This window comes from Talpa europaea (assembly GCF_964194135.1).
Source record: "Talpa europaea genome assembly, chromosome: 2".
Lineage (NCBI taxonomy): Eukaryota > Metazoa > Chordata > Mammalia > Eulipotyphla > Talpidae > Talpa > Talpa europaea.
In genome coordinates this window covers 22125249-22144095 of record NC_140068.1, presented here as the reverse complement: position 1 = coordinate 22144095, position 18847 = coordinate 22125249, and the positions used below count along the sequence as shown (strand labels likewise).

Sequence of the window (18847 nt, the reverse complement as noted above, 5' to 3'; positions counted from 1 at the left end):
TAAACATTAACAAACAGGGAGGGAAGAGGAAGAGAATCAGAACTTTCACAAAGCTGTACTTGACCATATCTTATAGACAAAGCAGAATTACATTGCATGTAACAAAAACAGTAAAAGAATTTTTTTAAAAGTTGATAGTTACAAATATGGTACGTAACAATTTTCTACTTTATTTCAGTACAATTTTCAACATACAATCTACTATTTTAAAGATATTTGAGGACTTAAAACAAAATTTCTATAGGCTACTTGCAAACAGTAAAATTTAAGTAAAATGCTTACATTCTTATTTGAAAACAAAAATCAGGTAAAAAAAAAAAAAGGTGGGTGCAAGTTCTGCTCTCTGTAGCAATCTCACTTCAGATTTACTATTCCTAAAAGAAAACAAAAGAAAATATAAGCAAAAGTGTGAAGGGTAAAAATGATCCATAATAAACACTGTTCTTAAAAATTAAATAATTAACTAATTGGTCCACCAAACCAACAGAGAAGAAAATCTATTAAAATCACTAACGAGTTGAAAATTTCTACCTTTTCTTCTTTGCGTCTGTCCTTCTTTTCTTCATTATTTTCCATAGTCTCTTCTTCATCTTCAACAATCCCGTCCCCTTGGTATTTGTCATGAGTCCATTTTGGACTGCTACCTGATTTCTTGAAGTTAAAGCGCCCTCTGCCACGTTGGAAAGTACCGCGACCTCTTCCTCTTTTGGCCCAATAATCCACACCATCATCTCTGTCATCATGCTACAGGAAGGTTAAAAGCAATCATCACTGAAATGTCTATCTTATGAGGATGATTATATCCCCAACCATAAGTCACGGAATAAATACTCTGAAGACTGGGTTTGTGAGATTTATAATGTTCCAAAACACAACAAAACCGAGTTTTTTTTAAGCAAAAGTATCTTCTATCCCAGAGAATAATTTTAAAGCAGTGAGAAATTCCCATTTTTCTGAAGAATCTCAATTGCCAAGTTATTGCTGATTTTCAGCATTTTGATTTTTCTGCTTTTAATTATTGCAACCTAAGTCCACTACCATTTACTGCATATAATGCAAAAAAAAACACCCTATTTTCCCCAAAACACTTAGTCAAAAAGATGTGATAGTCATAAAAATGTCATAGCAATATCATCAATAACATTTACTAAATAAAGAAGATTGTAAGACTTTCACTTTACACATAGATTTTAAAATTCTATTAAGATTTAAATTTAATCAGGGCTTCCCTGGAGTGCAAGGGGTTAAGACGCAGCACTACGAAGCTATCCACAGCTACTACAGCAGAGCTTGATCCTCAGCCAGGGAACTACCCACATGGCACAGAAGACCTCTCCTGTCTCACCCGCTGTTCCCCTCAACAGTGTGTTTCAGTAGAGCTGCCTGTTCTGCTCCCAGCTGTCTCTGATGAATCCTCTCACCCTCCCCAGACCTCTGGCCTATACCCCAGTTCTTGCATGCATAAATAAATAAACCCTTAAAAAATAAATAAATTTAAATCAATAATATTACACATCAGTCTTCTGGACTAGGGTATCTCACATGCCAAATCATGATGGCATGATGGCATGGCCCATGGAGTAATGCTTTACCTATTTTCTTCTTCATCAACCTGAAAGTACTGCAGCTATTACACATTTCAATCTTAATTTTTATTAAAAAATATCGAAATACAGATGTTTCTCAAATTACAAATTGTCCCACTAATCAAAACAACCTACAAGACTGAGAAGTATTTGAGTATCACCTTCCCAAATACAAAACAAAAAGCCTATTCTCCTGTAATGTAATTTAACTGCTGTCCACCTCAGACTAAGACTTTTTCCCAAATATTATGTGGTATGAGCACCTTTTCAAATCACAGACTATGTTTCATTGTGCATATTCATATAGTACAGATCACCCCCCTACATAACTTGCAAGGCTGTTACGGGCCTCCCCTGGTGGCGCAGCAGTTAAGCGCTGGGCTACGAAGCTGCCCACAGCCTCTGCAGCGCCAGTTTGATCCCCAACCACCAGGGAGGGTCCCACATGGCTCGCAGACCGCTCCTGCCATGCCTGCTGCTCCCCTCAGCGGCGTACTTCGTCAGTCTGCCTGTTCTGCTCCCTGCTCTGTCTCTGGTGAATCCTCTCATCCTCCGTGCTTCTGACTGTACTCAGTGCTTGCATAAATAAATAAATAAATCTTTAAAAAAAAAAAAAAAAAAGGGGGGGGCCCTCCCCTGGTGGTGCAGCGGTTGACCGCTGGACTGCGAAGCTGCCCACAGCTTCTGCAGCACCGGTTTGATCCCCAGCCGCCAGCGAGGGTCTCACATGGCACGACAGACCTCTCCTGTCTCGACAGACCTCCCACTGCTCCCCTCAGCAGTGTATTTGGCCGGTCTGCCTGTTCTGTTCCCCATTCTAGGTCTGGTGAATACTCTCACCCTCCCTCACTTCTGACTGTACCCAGTGCTTGTATAAATAAATAAATCTTTTTTTTTTAAAAAAAAAGAGGCTGTTACACATATAATCAAAGCCTATATCAAAGAGCACTTACCAATATCTAATATCTATCTTTCACAACCAATGAAAGATCACTGTCTAGAGGTGTGCATGATGATTTCATTAAGAACGACTTCATTACTATCAAAAGTATAAATTTGTGTCTATGAGTTTCACATAAACCTGAAATACACTATTTTTAAGTAGTCTGTCACTCAAAATGATTTCCCTGCAATTACGTAATTTCAGGTCCTTCTAGTCTACCCAATTTCAGAGTCCGTCTTTTTTTGTTTATAGTGCTTATTCCATGGATTTGTGGGGAAAAGCAAACAGGTCTTGGAGAGGTATGGTTTTAGATCTTAACACAAACTGTGTGCCTTCTTCATTTTTTAGAAAAGAGACAGGCTTGAGAGAACACAGATGATGCATAAAATGTGCCTGGCCCGTTGTGTCTGACAAGCAAATAAGCACTCAATAAATGGTGGCAACAGTAATGTTTATATAGTACTCACTAAGGATAAGGAACTATTCTGACTACTTTACAAATATTTATTCATCCAATCCTCACAAGGACCCTGTAAAATAAAGTTAATCCCATTTTAGAGGTAAAAAAAAAAATGAAGCACAAAGAAATTAACTTGTTTAAGGCCATGGAGCTAGTTCTTTCCGCTACCCCTTCACAACCTCATTTCTTTTTTTTTTTTTGTCTTTTTTAATTTTAATTTTTTTTTATTTTTATATTCCCCAAACAATTGCAACCCCTTTATTTTGACCCCAATCCCTCCCCCCCCCGCCCCCCTCCCCTCATAAAGTGTCTCTGGTTCATAGCACAACCTCATTTCTTCTGAATAATATTTTTGTTTCTATGCTCAACACCAGTTATTGGAAAAGTCAGTCAGTTATCTTTAAGGAAGATGCAAAATTCACCCACAGAATATCTTTTCCAGGTATGATGGTAGCAGTAAATAATTACCTTAAGAGGCAGCTAAGAAGAAACTGAGAAGCAGTGGCAAAGTTAGACACTACTAACCACTACTTTCCAATGAAACAGTGATCTGAAACCAGTACAGAATATAGTAATTGTAAGATTACATTGTGTTTTACAGAGGGTGTCCTAACCACAAATTAAGTGACACTTTGATGCTAAGCATATACTCAATCCTCAGTTTCTTACACTTTAGTCTTCCTACACTTTAGTCTTCCTACAATTTTTAAAAATTCAAATAAGAAAGGGCCAAAGATTTAGATATTTATAGAACACAACCAAAATGTTAACAAAGGTCATATCGAAACCAAAATCTTCTGAATACTCATCTTTCTGTCTTGAATGGTGAAGACTGAAAGGGTTAATTTATCAAAATTTTAACCCTGAACTAGTAATTTTCTTTCTCCAAAGACGACATCAATTCTACAAAGAGCACGTGTCCACTTTCTCCACCTCTTCATATACTCAGCCCTTCCTCCACAGAATTTTAGGTCCTGAGGACTACTTACTGTCTTTCCTGGAAAACTTACTATTAAAACATTACCACAGCTCTGCAAAAATCTAAGTTTGGGGATGGGAAATTTCATACAAGAAGGCAGCAAATGTAACTATTACTCAATACAGAGTCCTTACTTTGGAGCTCAGTGCATGGGTCCAAATACTGACCCACTTTTACTAGTCATATAACTTTGGTCAAGGTGCTGGATCTCTGTACTTCAATTGTTTTAACCTGTAAAAGTAGAACAATGGCCCCACTTCAAAAGGAGTCATTTCAAAAATCTAAGTTAGCAGATCTAAAATACTTACAGTGCTGCCTTAGTATACAGTACTTTGCTCATTAAGTGTTAACTATTATTATTAATGTTTCATTAACATGGGCAAAATTTCCATGCTGGTTTGATTATGCTGAAAGAATCAGGAAGATATTGTAGATACTCAAACTCATTTCTTGTGAATAATATTTGTTTCTATTTCTAGGCTCAATACCAGCTATATGAAAAGTCAATTATCTTTACAGAAGATGCAAAATCTATTAAGTTCAAATATCCAAGTAAAAACAAAAATTGTCATTTTCACGGTTCATCAAGAACCAAGTAACAAATTTTGGGAGTTGACTTATAAGAAATAATGTACTGTTGTAATTTTACTTCTAGAATCCACCCGTCTGTAACAGATATAGATAATGTATGTTCTATATAGAAATGAAAATTTTTAAGTAGAGTCCAAAATCACAACCTATAAAATATTACTGCTTGTAAGTGGCAACATTCTTAAAATTACGCTTCTTTACACTTAAAATTATACTTCCCAGATTTACAAGTAAAAATACTCTGCAATTAGAGGTCAATCTGAACTGATTATGTCCCAATTTAATGTAAAAACTGAGACCAGGTTCTGAAAGAACACTTTAGAAAAATAAAGGTGCCCTAAGTTAGATATATGGTAAAATATTTAAAAATTACTATTTGTTTATTTGCTCACTTTCTTTTCCCTCTTAACTTTTTGATCTTTCTCACATTTGGTCTACATGTCCTTCATTTTCATTATCACTCACACCTCACCCCACATTTGAATAGTTGGCCTTTTAATCACTTCTCTTCCCACTGGATAATTTTTCATGCTTTTGTGACAAGTAAGATGATAGATCCTAGATTTTTTCTATTTCTCTCCAGATCTCCTTTAGCAAATATCTATACCTACTCCTTCTGCTACCTATATTATACCTAGTCACCTTTTAAGCTTAAGATTTAAGTCACATTTTTCTATATAGTTTCTCCTAACCACACTCTGCTTGCAATACACCATTTTCCTCCTTTGGAGGAAATCCAACATATATATTTAGATTGTTTGTTTCAATACTAGTCTCATTAAGGCACCCAAAAAAGAGGCAAATGGAAATTAATTTTTGAAACAACTAAAATGTCCATTTTCTAAACAAAATATAGAGCTACTTCACAATATAGCTCTAACCACTTAAAAGATATGTTATGGACATTATATTTATAAAAAGTGAAATGCAAGGCAAATTAAATTTTCCTCCTTGCTTCAATAAAACAACTAGTCTTCAAAACTTTTCCCTGAAACATGACTTCCCTAAGAAGCTATGACAAAAAATTACTGTTTCTCATAACAGTTTAGGTATAAAGTCTATGCATAAAGGCAGGATGGATCCTTTTCCCCCATATCAAACTGTAGAAAATTTCCATCATTATTCAGAGATCCCTCATCCTTTAAAAAACTACTTTAGAAGGAAAAACATCACAATAAGTATCAAATTTGAATATCTAGCAACCTTTCCATAATGTAACGTTTCATCTTCCTTTTAATTCAAAGAACCCTTAACAGTGCCCTTAGACCCTTAGTTACATGTACTATTATAAAAGAATTCTTGTCTTGACTTTTACTTAGACAATTAGATGTGATGTTTGAGAAGTTTTCATATCTGTCCACTTATACAGTCTTATAGACAGGTATGAAATATATAATAATGTTCTTTTTTGTATGTGGCCATCAAATCAGGTATATTTTTAGTTTACCCTGATCAGCCTATAAAGTGTGTCAAAAAAGCAGAGTCAGGACTAAAGGGGGCCACATTTTCAAAACTTCAAGTCATCTGGGTAATGTATTTTTGTAAATGTTTTAGGCATTATGGTGAAATATTCTCATAGTAGTGGATAACTATACTCAAATTTATTCACCCAGTATGCTTTGAAAATTAATGCAAACCAAATAAACACAGATTTCTAACACCCACCAAGAAGTACTTCTTGCTCTTTGGGGTATATTCTGGATCCCATTCCTCTTCCTTCGGTCTCTTTTGAAAAGTAGTATTTGAGTTGTTTGGACCAGTATTTGTCCCAGCAAAAACTCCTCTGGCTCTTCCTCTGCCTCTAATTCGAAACTGATTAACATTAACAAAATCATTTAGTAATGCAATCAAAAGGTATTTAGTTACATGCAAATTCTAATTTAACTGCAGTAACAAAAACGTGTTACCTATTTCCTTCCTAAATCTCAAACTGAGGATGGAAAGGCCATTTTAGATCACAGGCAAAAAAATTCTGCCTACTAAAAGCTGAGTAGGTTAGGCAGAAACGCACATTCAACCTAAAGTTAGAGTACTGCACTTTCATGACCTGAACTAATGTTTTCAAATAATCATAAGTTCTTTTCCTTTTTACTAACCCCAAAGAGTCATCTAATTCCTCTGAATTATCGTAAGAGTCCCAAGTGTTCAACTACACTTGCTACCGTATGAGCAAAGCTCTTCTCATTCCCAAATGAATAAATGACCCTACTAGTAACAGGATATTCTCAAGGAAAAAACTGAATATACAGAAATTAGTGTCATGAAAATGCACTATGAGGCCAGTAAATTAATAATTATCTATTTATAAAAACATGGGCATAAGCGTATGTTAGAATAAAAAGTTGTGTTATTTCTAAGACTGGAGCACATATAAACAAGGACTTGAAATATATGCACAAATGGTAAGCCCCTAGTTTATATAGATACTGCTAAATCTCAAAAAAGCATTCTTTTTTTAATCAAGCAAAATCATTTACTCTTAATCTGTGTACAAAAAAAAGTAATGTACCAGCTCCAGTCCCTTCTCATTCCCCCTAAATGTTATTTCCTAACGTAAATGATACTTAAAATGCTATTTCATTTTTCAAGACTAATACTCAATGTAGGAATGACTATCTAAATCACATATTTTACTTCTTTATATACAGTACTCTTACAGTACTCTAAGTCCTATAAAATCATGCAAAGTAATTTTATTACTTACAAAAGTTCCTCGTGGTCGGCTAACTCCTGCAAAGCCTGAGTATTCTTTCAGCTCATGGTGAGTTTTAAATTCTTCTTCTCGTTCCTTCTTACTCTCCTTTTCTTCACGAGAACTGGGAGAAGAAGGTGATGCTGAAGAAGATGAAGATCGAGAATGATCTTGCTCTCTACTTTTATGTTTACTGCAAAATAAAGAAAGAAAACAAAAAAATGTGCAGTTTTTAAAGATGCTGGCCCTGTTGAATCTTATAATAAGAGGGATACTTTTCAGGTAAAAAAAAAAAAACTATCCCCTATTAATATTATGTAACTAGAATGATTGGGTGTTAAACTTTGACACAATCTGTTTCCATTCTCTTTCAATATTTATTTTACATCACTACTGAAAAACATGCTATGACCTGCCAGTTAGAAACTAGCAGTATGGAAACTTCAAGAATAAAGTTCAGTTCTTAAATATCTTTAACTTTGTTATTTTTAAAAGAAGGAAAGGGAGAGTAGGAAAAACAAATAAGACTTTTTTAAGGTCAAGTTTCAAAATGACTGCAGTTTGTACACCCTGGGTGAGAACAGTTGGTATGGTTTGGGCCACAACACGGTTATAGAAATAAAAAGCATATGACATTACAAATACCGATCATAAATTAAAAAAAAAAAAAAAAACACAAGTAAAATTCACCATTTACCTAATGAATAGCAAGAAAAACGATTATCTATGATACTTAGTATTTCTATTGTTTATATGACGCTATGATGATCACTTTTATGATTCTAATGCAATACCCGAAAAGGTCATACCTGCAATACTCTTACCACTGCTAACAGTATCCATGGAAACATTACTTTGAAAGACTAATACATATTGCTATTTCATAAAAACTAATCCTTCCTCCCCCCATTTCTCCCATGTTAAACCACTAGTTATCAGTTTTAAAATTTTTGTACTCTGGGTGTTATGAGTTGAAAAAGTGCGGAATCAAGCATAACGAACCAAAGTTCTTACACAAACTGTTTCTAGAAATGCACTGCATTGAAGTCCAACCTCCTGATGTAGCCTGGATAATAGGACACATTAATTTGTCATTTTTTTTTTCAGTGTTAGCTTGCTATTCCAAAGTTTTTGTCCTCATCCACCATAAGCCGTGTAAAAGACAAATACATTTTTGCTGTAAAACAAATAATTTTAATTGTTTAAATTTAAACATTCGATTACACAATCAAAATTGAAAGCAATTAAGCTGACAATTATTAAAGGCTAATTAGAAGCTAAAACCTAACTCGGACAGTTTTAACAATTACCTGTCATCTTTATAAGATTTGTATTCCTTGTAATCTTTTGGAGGTTTTTCCTGCTTTCTTGATCCACTGGATTCCCTGGAGCCCTTGGAATCCCCACGTTCTTTACTTCTTTCTTTTCTCCGACGATCAATGTCATGCCGAAGGTCAGCAGAATCACACCTTAATTTTTTATCTCCCTATAAAAAGACAGATGTAAAATACAGACTTCAGGGAGATATAGAAAAAAGTATGTACATATATATCTCTCCAAATTTTATGCCAGTTTCTAAACTGACATTTCAGTATCAGAAAGAATGGATATTAACATACAACTTCCATAGTCTTTATTTAAAAAAAAGTATGTGACTGTTTTTACTAAACATTTGTGTACACAAAGTGCAGTAGGACTAAGGAAGTTATTTAAAAGTTAACTATCATAGCTTTTTGTTCAAAGCAACCATAAAAAACATTTGTACAGTAAAATGATAGTCATTTTTCCACTCAGCACACAGTCATTATCATCCTTCATCCTTGCAAAAGGCATTTTTTTAAAATAGTTGAACAATGACAGAGGTTATATAATCTATGGTTTTGCCTTACACCTATAAAGGGATCCTAAAGTAATCTCATTACTTAAGCCTCATTATCATTTAAGTTCTTCCCAAACAAGTTGACCAACCCAAAAAAAAAAAAAAAAAAAAACCACTTCAAAAGTAAGAATTCTGTAATTTCTATGACATGCAAGAGGAGAATGATTAATGAAATCAACTGAAGTTGAACAAGGGTACAAACAAAGCCAGAAAGATATTATTCCCAATCCTGTACTCAGTATCTCGGGCCATATACTGCCCCTTCTCAATTCAGGTATTGCAACGGACAATAGTTTAACTGGGTCACAATTCACCTCCTTCTTGTTCCATTGCTTTTTCAAATACTATATAATTTAGGAAGATGGAAAGAGGCATCTAGGAATGAAGAAAAATGATACATCAGTAAGATGCTAAGCAATGTGGACATCCTTGCTAGTATTCAACAATAAGTACTTACTCTGGGAATTCTAGAAGCTCTAATATTAATAAGCATTCATAAAAATGAAAGCATAAAGTTCTCTCCAAATGATATCAACTACTCACCTATTTGTTCCCAGGGTAACAAAGTTAAAAAAAAACCTAGTCAAGAGCAAAAACCTTCCTATTCACCTGATATTAGCAAGCCCACAGAAAATAATTTAAGTGAAAGTACTTTGTAAACTGAACTACCTATACATTACACATGTTATTCATTTAGATACATGTTATTCATTTAGATCAGAAGATGAAGAATAAAAAACAATGTCATATCCTCTTATCCATCAATCAGTAAGCACTATTTTCTCTCCTACAAATCACAATCTGGTCTGAGTAAAAGGAGAAAAACAAGATACCCCATCAGAGCACAAGGATAAACTATATTGTTGGCAAACAAAAACAACACTGAATCCAAGGTATTGAAAGTAAAAGCAAAAATTAGTACAACTCGTTTTTCTAAGACACGCCCCAAAGAAGCCACTTTGTTTCTTAGCTAAATACCCTAGTATGTTAATAGCATGCCCTATTACAAAATGTGTATGCTAAAGTACCAATATTTTCATAATAGTACAATTATTAAACAATTCTGCTTAACATATATACTTGCATTTTTCTAATTAGAAAACTGACATCCACGAAGTTATTTTCCAACTATCACAAATGTACTTGTGATGGCCAGAACTGGAACCAAGCAGTACTTCCAAGTTCCCTAACCTTTTCCTTGTTAACAGTGCCCCAGTATCTCTACTAGACTGTTAAGTCTATCATATAAACTAGTGTTCCCAGAAAATGTCGATTTTGAATTACCAAATTATGAGAAGCTCCTTAACAACTGAAGTCCATTTTCTCAAAGCCCCACCCCGACTCCACCAGCCATTCACAGGGTTCCTTAAGTTTAAAAGCTTTCCTCCCCCACCCTGCATCCACAGATATTGTTCATTTGTAAATCAGTTCTTAGACTGCTCGTTTCTTAGTCCTGACCAAAAATGCCCAGTAGCACAGAAATTACTTCTTATTCTCTCTGTGAAGAACCTAGAGATATTAATTAAAGCACACATAAATGAAGGGATATTTATTCTGGCTCAACCATTTAACCTCACATTTACTGAAACTCTATAAATACTTTGTGCATCTTTAACTTTTGTAATTTTCCTTTGTCTACCAATTCTGTACCTTTTCCTCAGAACTAAGTTCCTTCTTTCATCATCTTTTAAAATTACTGCTGGCTTAACCTGGATTACAGCAGTGTCAGCTATTATTTCCTCTGAGAAGTATGTACAATACCATAGTATTTATAAGTTTAAAAAATGACAGATATCTATACATTTTGCCCAAACTATATTTAGTATAGTATCATTAAGCTGAACATGGGGGGGGGGGGGAGGGAGTTCATTTAAAACATACCTTTTGATTATCTTCTTTAAAAACTCTCTCCTCCCCTGCTAAACGGGTATGCTTCCTCAGGGCACTTGGAGAGATGTCAATTCTCCTTAATGTAAAATAAAGTCTATTTGTAGTCACATTAACTTTAAAGTTTCAAAAACTGTCAGATCTGTACATTTCTGTAAAGGAAATAGTAGGCAGCTCTACCTTTCCCAATCAGCCAACTAATTTATCAAATTAAGATTGTTATGCCTAATTCCTAAAACAAATTAAGAAAACTCTGCCCACTAAGTAAATTAAAATGCCGGGGCAAGATTATTGTTACAGGGCCTCCCCGGTGGCGCAGCGGTTGAGCGTTGGGTTGCGAAGCTGCCAGCAGCTTCTGCAGCACCTGTTCGATCCCCGGCTGCTCCCCGGCCACCGGAGGAGGGTCCCACATGGCGCACAGACCTCTCCTGCCGCCCACTGCTCCCCTCAGCAGTGTACTTCGGTCCTTCTGCCTGCTCTGCTCCCCACTTTGGCTCTGGTGAATTCTCTCACACCCCCGCCCCCCCCCCGCGCCTCTGACTGTACCCAGTGCTTGTATAAATAAATAAATCTTTAAAAGAGATTATTTTTACATATGAATGAAGCCTAAACTTTTAAAACATCAAATTTATTTTATTCATCAAAGGAGAAAAATGTTTTAACATACCATCCTAAGTCAACCATCATATAATTACAGTACATTGATATCCTCAATAAACACAAAAAAGAAATCAATTTATTTGTTCCTAAGTAGCCACAAAACCTGTACATATGCTATAGATCTTTAGTTTCAGCCTTTGCCTTTCCTGGTGTTTTGAATCTTGTATCAGTTACAACTTCCCAGTGTTTCTTCAGCAGTTACCACGAAAACCTATCTACTTTACATTAAGCAGAGTTACATACCATATAACCAATACTACTGTCACCACCACACTGCAAAAAAAGACATTATCCTTATTTTGTAGATGGAAAAAAAAATTCAGCAATAATGTGTTCATCACAATGCAATGAAGAAACAGAGCCAGGATTTGACCATAATTGTCTGACCTTTACACGCATGCTCTTTTCATTAAGTTCTCTCTCTCAAATATTTTCATTTTACAAAGTTAATAGAAATAAATACAAAGGTTACTCTAGGCATCCAAACCTCTCCCAAAAAACAAGTGTGGTAACTATTTTACCCAATAGTGGAAGTGATCAAGTTACAACTAGTTTAAATCACATAAACTGAAAACTTAAACAATAAGTAACAGATGTTTTTAAGACTGGAAATGTATTTATTCAAGGCTTAAATTAGGAATAAAGCCAAAATTCATTTGTGTTATGACAGCTCACTTCTAATATAATGTAATTTAAACAGTATCTTCCTATCAAAACATTTTTATACCCCCACTCAATAGTAGACATACCTGTGAATCTCAGGGCTCTTTTGCCGGGTACTATGTTCTTCAGTGGCTTTCTGATATGAAGTGAACCTCTCGTTTAGGGTCATTGCAGGTGATTTGAAGTATTGCTCTGTTGATTTATGAGAAATACTGCCTAATTAGTTATATTTACTTTAAGAGAGATTTTTATTTGTGACAGAAGGGCATGTAGCAGGTGAAAAGGAAATAAAAATAAAAATACTCAAGAAACCTAGCAGAAAAGAATCAAGTGTTACAAAGAGCTCCTACCCTGACCCTTTTAACTTCTTGTACACCTCAACAGATAAGTAATACAAATTTCCTCACAAGTCACTGTCAATACTACATATAATCTAAGAAATGGTAAGTCAATTGAGAGTCTCCAATTCCATTTCAATGATGCACTACCTCCTCGAACAGAACAAAAAATACGTGAATTTCCTTCTACCTTGACAAGAACCAAGTAATCATTTGTAGAAAACAAAAAACACTGAACTGCACAGCTAATTGATAAACAAAATTATCTGATCAAGAACTATGTTGACAAAAAGTAGATTTAAGAAAAATGTTAATACTGTCATTTCAAGTGGAAAATGAACATTCACTGATTACTCCAAAAATCTGGCATCTTGGCAAACCTGAGAGTACATTTGATATTACTGTCTTGTCTTTCTTTTAACGATTTTAATAGTAGTAGTACCAGCACCATTTAGTTTTTAAACCAGTTCAAGATATGTTGCGAATGTAATAGAAAGACGTAAAAAGTCATGAAATGTTACATTACGAAGCAAGCTATCCGCTTAACAGGTCAACATACATCTGTGTCAACTTACCGCCCAATATCCAGCACATGTCTCATAACCAATCATTAAAACTTGAAACGGCCACTACAAGGGTAGTGCCTCAATCATAATTCCATGAAACCCAGGAATTTGAGCTAGCAACTCAGTTTTTATGCCATTTTTGCCAGAAGACAGAAGATTCAACTTTGCCTGTATCTTTCAACAGCTATTTTACTTTGAAACATGGATTTTGCCATTTCAAAACATATTCCAGGACCTAGTTACAATGAAAAAGAAAACATCACTGGGCATTTTCAGCTCTATATTAAGTAAGAGCTGTTCAGATCGGTTGCACAATACCAATAATGAAACATAACTACAGATTTTTGAAAAAAGAAAAGGAAAAAGGAAAAATTTTTTATCAAAACGATCTCAAAATTCAGCAATAAATTGTAAAATGTGGAGACAAGTCAAAAAAAATTGGGAAAAAGAAAAAATGTTAATGTTTCAGTTTTTATGTACCACAGTAATATGGTCATAAATTGGTTCACAAACTTAGTTATAGCCAAATAATTACAATCAGAAAGAAACTTATTAACTACTCACTGATTTTGAAATACTAAGTGCATAAAGAATTGCTAGCGACCAACTTTCAGCTATAATGAACTGTTCTCATGTCAAATGACAAACTTTTTTAACATGGCTTATCACCAGAAGCCATGGTGATTCCTGGGTAACAACTTATTTCACAATAAGGTGACTTTAAACATAAAAAATGAAACTTAAGTTGCTCCAAAAAGTCATACTCTAAAACCTTAGAAAATTACTTTGAAACTAGAATTACAAAATAGTGAAAATAGAACATCACTGCTGTAGTTGAAATGCACACCCTTAAAATCCCTAGTCACTTTTCATGTAATCATTACTTATGTAATAACCTTCCAAAGTCTTAAACTCTTTTCTCCCTGTGAGTAATCATAATATTTTTCTTTTATCAGTTGAAAAAGCTAAGTGTTCAAACAAATACAACACAAAATAGAAAATAGTTTTCCCACTGGTTTCAACTTTCTTTAAAAGGTGAAAGAAATTCTTAATAAATCTAGTAATAAAACTGCCTCACTTTGTACAAATTTATGCCAAGATTTCACAAGTCATATGCAAGCACTAAAAAATAATCTGCCCTTCAAATACAGCATACAAATGCATATTTCATCATTAAACAAATCTACATGTTTTATATATCAACATAGTTTTTCAGGATGTATTTGCTCTGTTTAGCAATTTCATTGCTTTTTATAAAGTAAATCTTTGTGGTTCTCAAAAACACAGCTTCTCTCTTACACGCGGCTCTATTTTCCTAAATTGTTAATGGTCTCTGTGTACTTGCTAGCCCTAGGGTACATAAAATTATTAAACATATCTGTTCATTTTTTTAACTTGCCAGAGAAAATTCACAATATTAAACATACCTTTAACATGATGAACCAAGGATACAATGTGTTGAATAAATGACTCTGACGTGCTTTTGCTGGCCTGTGGCAACTTAATGTGGTCAAAGATGGATCGGAATTCTTGCTCCTTCTTGACAGAATGGACAAGTGTACTAGCAAGTAGCCTGTCTTTAGTCAAGGAAGCAGGTCTGGAGCGTATCAGTAACACACACACACAAACAAAATATACCAATTGGTTTTAAGTATGTTCAGAAAATACATAATGAATTAACCACCCACAGATTATCTGCTAGGCTCTAACTGGAATTACCTGTTAGAATCATCAAGAGGAACGGGCGCCATTTTGAGTTTGACTTCAGGACGATGAGAATCACTGGCTATCATTTTGATCCTAAGTGGGCTCTCCTCTCTGAAGGTAGACTTTTCTCGAGCATCCACATTCTTGTGTAGAGGGGGACTGTAATCAAAGAGGTCTTTGAGCTTTTCAGACTTTACCTGCTCAGGTGACTGAGTTTCTTTCTTTACTGTTATTCTCTCAGAATTTTTGTCGTCTTCCTTGTGCTTATCTTTTGTAGTGCTAGGCCTTTCCACTACATATCCAGTCTCTTTAAGCTTATAATTTTTTTCTTCTCTAAATCCATCACTTTCTCTATTTCCTTTCAGTGAAACTTTGGACTTGTACTTGGGTCCTTCCTCCTCAGTATTCCGGTGAGATGTGGTAGCAAAATTTTTACCCTGATCTGCAAGAACTGATTTCCTGAATTGTCTATAATCCTCTGTCTCCTCTGTGTCATCCCCTTCTGAATCATTAAACTTTTGTTTTCCAGACTCTTTATCGCTGAAATAATCTAAAACTTCCTGATCTTCCCACTCTCCCTCTGCCCTCCCTTTCTCTGATCCTTTCTCCTTTGGAGCCTCTTTATCCCTGGTATTACCCCTATCAAGCAGGAATACTCTAGACTCTTCATCTGTGAACCTGTGAATAAGCAAAGAAGAGGATGGTAGGTAACTGGATTGCATTCACTGTGAATCACGTGCATGCTTAAATGTGCTGCCCAATACCAAAGGACCAGTAATAAGAAAAACCCTACTAAAAAATGCTTCTTCAGAGTCCACATTTAAGAAGCATGAAAAGCACAGCGTTTAGTGACTGAATTTATATATAAATTTGCATACTATACTTCCTAAATTTAAAAGTAAAGCCATTCTCAAACTCTTCTAGTCAGTCTTAAGTCTGCACCAACAAATCCCAATTTCCAAAGGTTCTATAACACACCACACTGTTTAAGTTTTTGAGGCTAAGAACCACTAACAATGTGTTTGTTTCTGAGAATTTACTTGCACTCAAATTTTTAGACTTACACTTACTGATCAACTGATAGAAATAAAGAATTCAATGTAATTGATTAGATATTTCATACACCAAAACACAAAAAAGTTCCTAAATTTTGCTCTAGAAAATTATTTGGGCAATCTTAAGTAAAAATTCTGTGTCAATTCAGTAAGAAAGCACAGTTCTAGGTTGTATCATAATACATGCTTGCTCTATCCCTACACTGCATTCCCAACCAATTTTCATTAAGTATTTTTAGCACCTTTTAAGCAACACTTGAAATTAGAATTAAAGTATCTGTTAAAATGTCATTAGATTCAGTAAGAGATAACATTTTTTCCAGTTAGGCAGACCTATTAAATTGTCAGCTGAATTGTGTCTAATACCACACAAGTAAGAACATGTAATATAACTGCATTGCTTATGCAAATCATAATGGTGAAAAGACCAAAATAAGATTTCAGTGCTCTAATACAAAAATCTCTGAAGAGAATCTACTGTTTTTACAACATGTTTACCACTAGTAATGCTTTATGGTACTCAATTTCTCTTCATTTACAATCTTAACTCTGGACTGACTGAAAACAGATAAAATTAGAAGAAATATAAATTACTTTCTATTAAAAAACTTCCAAAGTTAACCAAATATAAGTAAAAACAAATTGGGATTACTGTAAAAAATCACTAACATCCTATCACGATGCAACTGCAAAATGTATAACTCAAAATACAACTCAAAGAACAAAAGGTTAAATATGATCTAAATTCTTTAGTTAGTTCTTACCTTTTTAAGAATTTTCCTGTCTTTGCAGTTTCCTGATCTCCCCCATCTGGATAAAATGAGGAACGTCCCCTAGCTTCATCTCTTGCAGCATTCTGTGGTGTGATTGTCTTTGCAGGGCTTCTTCGTGAAGGGATGTGATGAATCGGACTATTCTGAGAAGGACTGTATCGACTAGATCCATTTCCAACAGAACCTGACCCAGATCTTTCAGGACTATGTTGAATGGAATGTGAATGCTGAGAAGGGGTGTTTTTTGCAGAGTGGACTGTACTGAGCATGGGCGCATCAGAACAAGATGAACTCTGACTAGGTGGGGTAGCAATTGGTGAAGGACTATGGGGTGATCTGGGACTATTATCATAAGCTGAAAGGCCAGGCCAGATATCACCAGAAGTGGCTGATGATTTATTAAACTCATCAATAGATTCAGATGGGTCATGTTCAAAGGTATCTTTCGGTTCCTCCTGTGATTTACTTTTCAAAGGACTCTCTTCTTGGGGCTCCCCTTCAGCTTTTTTGGTTTGCTTTTCCTGAGACCCTCGTCTTTTAGAGACAGGAGATTTGCTATATGGGGATGAAGAACGAGAAGAGGATGATCTTGGAGACCGAGAGGATCTATATGACCGTCGAGATCTGCTTCGGGATCTCTGAGAAGAAACAGATCTTCTTTTTGGACTCCTGGAACGTGAACGGCCTCGTCGAGGGCTCCTAGAGTGTCTTCTATTCCAGACAGGTCTGTAACCACCTCGATGATATCTACCTCCTCCTCCTTGATAATACCCTCTACCCCTTCCTCTATACCCATAAGGTCGTCTCATTCCTCTATTATTTCTGTAATCTCGGCGATAATCTCTAGAATAAATACGATCTCTACTACGAGATCTTGAATACGTCCTGGAACGAGACCTAGAACTAAAAATAAAATAAATATCAATGAAGGAAAAAAAAATTATTCCATTCCACTGCTCTAAGTGTCTAACCACAACATGAAAATAAACTGTCAAAGCTAAAAATACACATTAAAAAACCATAAGCTAGTATTCTTAATAAGATTATGGTCCTTTTCAACATGTGCTTACTATCCCCTATGCTAAGTATACATTACTATTTCAAGAAAGACACCCCAAATTATGATTTTATTGAGACCTTAGGGTCAGAAATGAGAAACTATGATACAACGTACAAAGATGATTCAATGCCAAATAATTCTTTTGTTATCCAATTTATCTCAACATTATAGGTAAATATGAAGAAATTCACAGTATTGCAAAATTTAGGATAGGGAATGAGATTATCCAGATCCAAACCTAAGTTCTACCACTTACTAGATTGCAACTTGGACAATTCTCATTTTCTCCAACTCTAACATGAGGGTAACATTTCATAAGGTTTTCATTTACTTCACAAATATCCATTTCAATGGGTTTATTAACTCTGTACATGGTAAACACTCCACATATATTAGCTAACATGATTATCACTATTAAACGAATTAAAAACACTGTTCACCTGTATCTCTTCTTTCTAGAGTGGGATCTTGATCTTGATCGAGAACTAGACTGTGATCTAGACTTTGATCTTGAAGAATGGGATCTAGAATTGGAGCGACCCATTTCTTTCTCCTAGTCAAATGAGAAAGCAAAAGAGGTTAAAGAATCACAATACAATTGAAGCTTCACATTATTAATTATTCCAAACATGAATTAAATTTTAGAAGACATAAGTTAAAGGATATTACTCATCACCATTCAAGTGAGTGTTCAGAAGACTAAATAGTTGACTAAAAACTGTTTTCACCTGCATGATAGGTACTGTGAATTGAAAACACAAGAGAAGATTCCATGAACTGCCCCACCTGCACTTCTCTCCAAAATAGGTAGCAGTTGCACAAGCCAGAAAGAGAAATGAATCAGACTGTAGCAATCATGTTAAATGTTATTTCATGCCCAACACAAATTGCATATCTCTCCTGTGAAAAAAATAATTATCCAGAGCAATACAGATAAGAGAACCTGAAACAAATAACAAAAAAAAAAAAAAACCCAAACAAACAAACAAACAAAAAAAAAAAAACCCA

The 18847-nt window shown here is 34.9% G+C and overlaps 1 protein-coding gene across 12 annotated transcripts; it reads right to left on the bottom strand.

Moving 5' to 3' along the window:
- Positions 1-256: 256 nt before the first annotated feature.
- BCLAF1 (BCL2 associated transcription factor 1) lies at positions 257-18383 on the bottom strand (the record flags this gene model as incomplete). Of its 12 annotated transcripts, none has more annotated exons than XM_084228557.1 (10): positions 257-744; positions 6225-6371; positions 7264-7444; positions 8562-8737; positions 11012-11096; positions 12427-12532; positions 14672-14841; positions 14964-15629; positions 16771-17682; positions 18280-18383. In XM_084228557.1, 10 exons carry the CDS (start codon positions 18381-18383, stop codon positions 460-462), a joined length of 2832 nt encoding a protein of 943 aa, XP_084084683.1. In that variant the 3' UTR covers positions 257-459. The 12 variants fall into 12 exon arrangements, with proteins under 12 accessions (XP_084084683.1, XP_084084687.1, XP_084084692.1 ...); XM_084228561.1 differs by having other exon boundaries at positions 11012-11093; XM_084228566.1 differs by having other exon boundaries at positions 14964-15110.
- Between the last annotated feature and the right edge of the window lie 464 nt (positions 18384-18847).